Source organism: Pygoscelis adeliae, unplaced genomic scaffold (assembly GCF_000699105.1).
Source record: "Pygoscelis adeliae isolate BGI_AS28 unplaced genomic scaffold, ASM69910v1 Scaffold203, whole genome shotgun sequence".
NCBI lineage: Eukaryota > Metazoa > Chordata > Aves > Sphenisciformes > Spheniscidae > Pygoscelis > Pygoscelis adeliae.
This window is the reverse complement of record NW_008824407.1, coordinates 144,344-150,841: the sequence shown is the minus strand read 5'-3', so window position 1 is coordinate 150,841 and position 6,498 is coordinate 144,344. Positions and strand designations below refer to the sequence as shown.

Below are 6,498 nucleotides of genomic sequence, written 5' to 3'. Positions count from 1 at the left end.
GCTCACATATTCTGCTATTTAGGAAAAAGAAAATTGGAGAGGGGCCTGCAGCAGTGGCGGAAAGCCAGGTGGCTAGATTTGTTACGTTTTTGAGCCTCTCAGCCATACGCATCCACCCTGGGACTAACGCTGCACTGGAAAATTCTGACCCCCCTGAATAATGATCGGGATTGTAGGAACTGGAGCCCAGCCAACGGCAGCGTCTCTTTGATGGGAATGGACCCATGTCAGCACCAAGAGGAAATCCACAATTGCATCAACCCAGGGGGAAGGGCACGTGCTCCATTCTCTCCCCAAGCATCCCAACTGGGAGAGTCTGCAGAACTTAACTCTTTGCATACGAGACAAGTTTCAGCTATGTTTCCACTCACTGCTCGTACAGGCAACAGCATAGGCCTTGCTTTACTGTGGAGACAAACACACCTTTTGTCGCTGTTGTTTAGTTTAGTTTTATAATCTCACCTTTTTAAGGTCTCCAAAACTAACATTTTGACACAGGACCATTTTACTTTTTCCTTTTGATAGAGGCTGTTTCTTGGCTATGCCAATAGCAGCATGGCTACAGTTTCCATTCATGCATACTTCAGATCACCTCTGATCTGACCTGTATCTTTTGTGTTATTCCAGGTTTGGGCATCTTTCCTTTAAAGCTTTGTCAACATACTCAAACTCCATTCCTCTAATTTCCACTGTATTATAAGCATACCTCTCATTTGATAACAAAATGAATGGACGCTCCCTAAAGAACCTTCATTCTCGCTTGTAAGGGATATCAGAAGGATGGAAACCTCACACCAGAAAAAGTCAAAAAACAGAAAACCGGCTATCAGTTCAAGGGAGGAACGAGTGGAAATTGTTCCTGAAAAACTAAATGAGCAGTTGTGGGTTGACATTGCAAAGCACAGCCTGCAGCAGGTCATGTCTCGAGTTCAAATCAACTACTCCAGTTCACCTTAAAGTTTTGATCCAGACAAAATCTGATTTGGGATATATGGACGACAGAATGTATGTGTCTTATCTTGCTCCAGAAAAGCTGTGAATTGATCTACGGACAGAAAGTTAAAGCCTCACCATACGTCCGCTTTTCTTCCATAGCCTTCCCCACTGATCACCTCCGGGCTCATCCAATATGGCGTGCCAGTGACAGAGCGGATGCCTGTTCCAGACATACAGATTGTCTGCAGCCGTTTGCTGGCCCCAAAGTCCCCAAGCTTCACATTCCCAGCAGAGTCACGGAGAATATTGGCTCCTGGACAAAAAAACAAAGAATTGAGACAGCTGTTTTCATGCAATCCAGCTGTTGGATCCGCAGCCTACACAGTTGATATCCAACCCAGAAATACCCATGCTCATGGTATGGCTTTTTCCCCATTAAGCCTCAGGTGACCTGCTAAACATCATTTCTTTATTTCAGGCTGTAGACAAGCCAATTGCTAATGGCTGCAAATGGGAAAAACTTCAGGGGAAAAAGACAAGGAAGTGAAGGGGGAAGGGAAATGAGAGCTGAGTCAGCACCATCATTGTTACATTGCCTGTAAACAGCTCAGACAGCCTATGCAGGGCCCCCAGGCCAATGGCTTAGATAGTACATAGCTGTGTAGAAAAGGATTTTATTGGGATGCAGCTTTGGTGAGTATAACCATTGCTTTCTGGTCAGCTGGGTAACAGATGTAGCTAATTAAACCACTTTGAACTCCTACAATAAACAAGTCAATCTCCACTTTACTTGGTCAGAGGTCCTGAACATGAAGCACCAGGGAAAAAAGCAAACTTAAGAGCTTAGCTTGTATGTGGACACAAACCAAGGCTTAGACACCAAAAACAATTCTTCCTCCAAAGCCACAATAAGATCAAGAACTCTGTGTTGCCATTATCTGGTATCTGCCTATGTAAACTCCTTCTGCCTTCAAATAAAATGTACTTGTGCTGGGAGATAGCTTTATCACTTCACTTCCCCACTGGAAGAGCTGAATTCAGAATAACAAGTCTGTCCACCCAGCACCCGGGAGGCAAGTTAACAGTTTGGCTTAGAAGATGGGTGCAAACTAGCGAATAACGCACCAGGTAGGAAATCATTTGGGAAAGAGCATCACATGAGCAGTATACAAGGTGTTATTCAAGAATCAGCAGCTTGTTTCCCTTTGCCAGCCTAGAGGGGATGCAATGAAGATTTATGGGCAGGAACAAGAGGATATTTTTCCTGCAGCAAGCAACCCTCCTGGTCCCTCTAGAGCAGAGCAGCTTTGTGTGGTGTCTGCCACATCTGTTGACATTAACTCTTAAGGAGACTGGCTGGCTCCATGGGGTTATACTGGGAAGAGGAACATTAAGGACTAATCACAGAGGCTTTACATGGAAGATTCGGGGTTTCTTACACAGAGGAGGCAGGACAGTCACAAGAGTCTGAGGTAAGCAGGACTGTCAAGAGCAGGCATGGAGCTCTTATGGCAACTGGTATGCCTACCAGCTGAGAAATGGTACTTTGGCCAAGCAGAGAGGAAATTAGAAGGGAATCCACAGGGAAATGAGCATGTTTTACGAGGCCAGTGAAAGTCAGGTGGCAACTCAGCCTCATTTTGCTTGGATGGGAGAGAAAGATGAGGAGTTACAGAGGAGTGTTCCTAAGAATTAGAGGCTTCCAGTCTTCCTCACTATAACCAACTGCCAGGCTCTCAGGTCCTGTAGAGAGAACAGCCCAATTTCCCTTACCCAGCCCAGAACACAACCTTCCCTAAGCCCTGCACACGGGCTTATGGCACGGACATAGGCACGAGCACATGAGCAAAAAGGGATAACCGAGCAAAGCAATGTTCAGAAGCCCCAGCCAGGATACTGAATTCTTAATACTTGGCTTCTTTTTTCAGAGTTCCTTTAGCACGTGGTATACACATAAATCAGCTGCTGATCTCACCCTTTATGTCCCTGTGCACAATCATGTTGCTGTGAAGGTACGAGACTCCCTCGAGAATCTGGCGAGTGTATTTCCGGGTTACATTTTCTGTGAGAGCACCATACGCCTTCAGCTGGTCTTTCACTGACCCCTGCACCAAAAACAAAACAGAAAGGATTGGCAAAGAAATGACAAACCACAAATCTTGCAGTCTCCATTCAATTCCCACGAGCTGTGACTGTTATACACCCAACCGGCACAGTAATGAATTCTGGCCTCTTCTAAAGCCCTTTTGTGAGGCTCTCAGAGCATCTTGCCCTACGAAGCCCCTTTTAAGAAAAGCAAGGACATGCTTTACAGCAAAAATAGCTTGAAGAGGTTCTGTCTGCTTCCTCCATCCTTGAGCTGTGCTGGTACAACTGTTTGTGAAGACAAGCAATAAAATAGTTCAGCAGACTGATCCGGATCAAAAGTCTCCCTTTTTGCAGGGTCAGTTTTAGCCTAATTTGCTGTACTATATGACCCTGCTTATTCAGTTAGCCTGATTTATAAGTTGGCCCAAGTCCTCTGAAGTTCTTTGTCAGAACAAATTTAGACTGAAGAAAAGAACTGGTGTTAGTGACTAATGAAGAGAATGTATTTCAAGCGCAAGACACTAAGAAAAAAAAACAGACGTCGTTTGGGCATAAATAAAAAGAAAGTGGTGGCATTATAAAGCCAGTATGAGAAAGGGGCATACCTAAGAGGGCATAAGGTGGATTACATAGTTGGGTAATCATAGCAACTAATAAACCAAGTAACAAACCCACCCATCTCACTTTATGATCTGCGACTGTGCTGCTCGTGTCAGCTCTTACCCCTGGCATGTACTCCATGAAGATGGTCAAGGTCTTCTCTGCTCGATCCCGTAAGCAGCCGTAATACTGAACAATACGTTCATGCTGGAGATTCTTCAGCAGCTGAATTTCGCACTCCAGGGCACTTACTTCCTATGGATGTTGAAGGAGAAAATAAGGTTCCGTCCCCAGGAAATATTCCATCCTAATAAATCTGTCCATGTCACTGGAAGGGTGAGGCTACTACTACACTGAAGTAGTCTAATCCATGGCATTGGCTCACCCACCTCTTGGGAAAGGCAAACATTACCGATGCTTCACCTTAACCCTTACTGTATAATAAGCAGGTAAATACTGGTGCAGAAGCTTTGATTGTCAGAACACAGGCAGTATCATATATGGTTTAGTACCACAAAAACTGTTTCTTGTCTTGATTCTGTCAGCTGAATGGCTTTAGCCAAGTTGGTTGAAAGCATTCTTCACGCACAACACAGATATAACCTTACTTCTCACCACTAAGCTGAGGGCAGTGAGCGTTAATTTCAATTATGAAAAAGCTCTGAATACAGAGTTACAGAATTGCTAGGAATCTTTCTGTAGGAACCTCAACCCATTAGAGAGCAAGACTACAGGTGCCAAGAGTTCCTAACTTCTTTAGTCACCCAGTCCTGTTCTGATTCACACTGATGATTTTACTTGAATCAACCTTAGAAACGGCTTCCTCTCTTATTTACTTCAAAGAATCTGCAGCTATGCACATGAAACTGATTCTCTGCTTTATTCCTGCCATAGACAACAGGGTATCATAGCGCAAAGACAAAAAGGCTATCCAACAATTTCAGACTGAATCAGAGATGTTTGTTTCCCAGGAAAAGTATCAGGTTCTTGCTGAATCCAGGGAATGAACAGGATGAACATCAAAGGTACAGAAGCACGAGGACTTATGGAAAAAGGAATGATGGTTTCCCCCAAATTAGTCCCACTTAGCTCTCTCCGCTCCTGCCACTGGAAGGTGCCAGGTTCACTTCTCTCGCTTTGGGAGAGGATGCAGCTCTTCAAGAGCAAGGACCTGGCTACTGCAGAGGTGCATGGAACCAGAGGAAGTTGCTTAATCAGGCCAACTGATAGTTTAAGGTTTGGAGTTTCAGTGCCTTCAAAATACATTCCAGCCTGTTCTTCCTTGGCTCAGAGTTACTGTCTGATTTACAACAGAGATGTGGTATAACTTAGAACTTACCAAGTTAGGACTTATCTTGGCACCAATCTCCCGTATAAAATCAGAATAATTAAATCTTCACAGATCAGTTATTCCAGCTCAAAGTGAATTTGTTCAATATTGGGAAACTGGTACGTTGTTAAAACACTAGCAAAGAACCTAACAGCCATTCCAGCCGCATCCACTGAGCAGGGAGTCCTGTGCTATCCTAGAATTTCGAGGTGCCCCTTCCCATCTCCACTGTTTCTAACGTGTTGACACATCACTGTTCTTGATTAATTTACACACCACAGTTCAGTTTGTTTTGAGGACAGGGAGAATCCAGAAGCAGAAACTGGTAATTAATACACTTGATACAGGACCTACCATGTAAGCCCAGAAAGTGGGTTTTGCAAGTGCATGCAGCTTTTCTGTTTAAAAAAGAAAAAAGTTCCACTCTTTCTGGGTTTAGTTTCATTCACATCCATGTCTAACCAGGAACACAGGGCAGTCTAGTATTCCTCAAGTAACCTGGCAACAAACCAAAAAGCTGAGAAAGGAGAGCCAAAAATGAAGCCAGAAAATGGATTTTAGTTTCAGGCTGAAGTTAATAATACGGAAAAGTAATTTTTAAATGACTCTTATTCCTCTCCACATGACTTGAAACCCCAGTACAAACTAAGATACTAGCTTTTGAGGACAGACAGATACAGGCACTTTACAGGATCTCAAAGTCTGCATAATGAATTTTAGAAGCCGCGATGAGAATTACCTTGCTTGTTTCAGGACTCTCTGGGTCAAACTGGACCTGCTTAGCGGCAAGCTCTCTGCCCGTGTCCACATCATAGCACAAATACACACGACCAAAGGCACCCTGGCCCAGCAGTTTTCCTCGTCGCCAGTTTATTGGAGCACTCGGAGCTAAAAAAGAACAGTACCAATTTCTCTTTTCATTATACTATTTAAAGATAATGGTGATCTTTTCAAAGATCAATCCCCATCATACGGGGATTGAAACAGATATTTTGGAGTTGAAGAAACAGACGTGAGGCACTCTCCCAGTATAAGGGAGTTAGCGGCAGAACTCTGAACAGAATCCAACCATGCAGACTCTCAGGACCTGCTGACTGGTGTCCCGTTAAAATGAAACCATGAAACATTTTGCAAAGATATACTATAGACAAGTTATTCAATGAGGTTGATGAAATTTCATTCCACCAGCAGAGTGGATTCTACATCATCACTATCTTAAGAGATGGGGCAGCAATTAAACAGCATCTTCCAACCCTTGATCTGTAGTTACCACATGCATCAGATGAAGAAGAGCTGGATCAGCCTTGCTAAATCAATCCCACCCAGCTGGGGAATGACTGCAAAGCTTCTGGGACAACCTGAAGGACATTACTTCTGAGTTCTTTGCCAACCATTGGTTAGTTTGAGGTTCCTTCTCCTGCGGGAAGGATTTCACTGCAAGGCTATCTCCACAGCAGAAAAATTAGAAGTCATAATTCCCTACTAGAAACTGATAAGGTAGGGGCATAACGTAAGCACAGTGCAGGTATCTTCTTAACCTGCTG

General features: G+C 43.9%; 1 protein-coding gene across 1 annotated transcript in view; it reads right to left on the bottom strand.

Moving 5' to 3' along the window:
- The window catches only part of MAP3K3 (mitogen-activated protein kinase kinase kinase 3), a 34,125-nt gene that overhangs the window by 5,996 nt on the left and 21,631 nt on the right, over positions 1 to 6,498 (bottom strand). Inside the window, exons 12-15 of the mRNA XM_009320431.1 lie at positions 5,694 to 5,842; positions 3,748 to 3,879; positions 2,912 to 3,041; positions 1,072 to 1,249 (exon numbers count right to left, since the gene is read on the bottom strand). Of these exons, the coding sequence (XP_009318706.1) occupies positions 1,072 to 1,249; positions 2,912 to 3,041; positions 3,748 to 3,879; positions 5,694 to 5,842 (589 nt within the window). The remainder of the gene's footprint in view (positions 1 to 1,071; positions 1,250 to 2,911; positions 3,042 to 3,747; positions 3,880 to 5,693; positions 5,843 to 6,498) is intronic.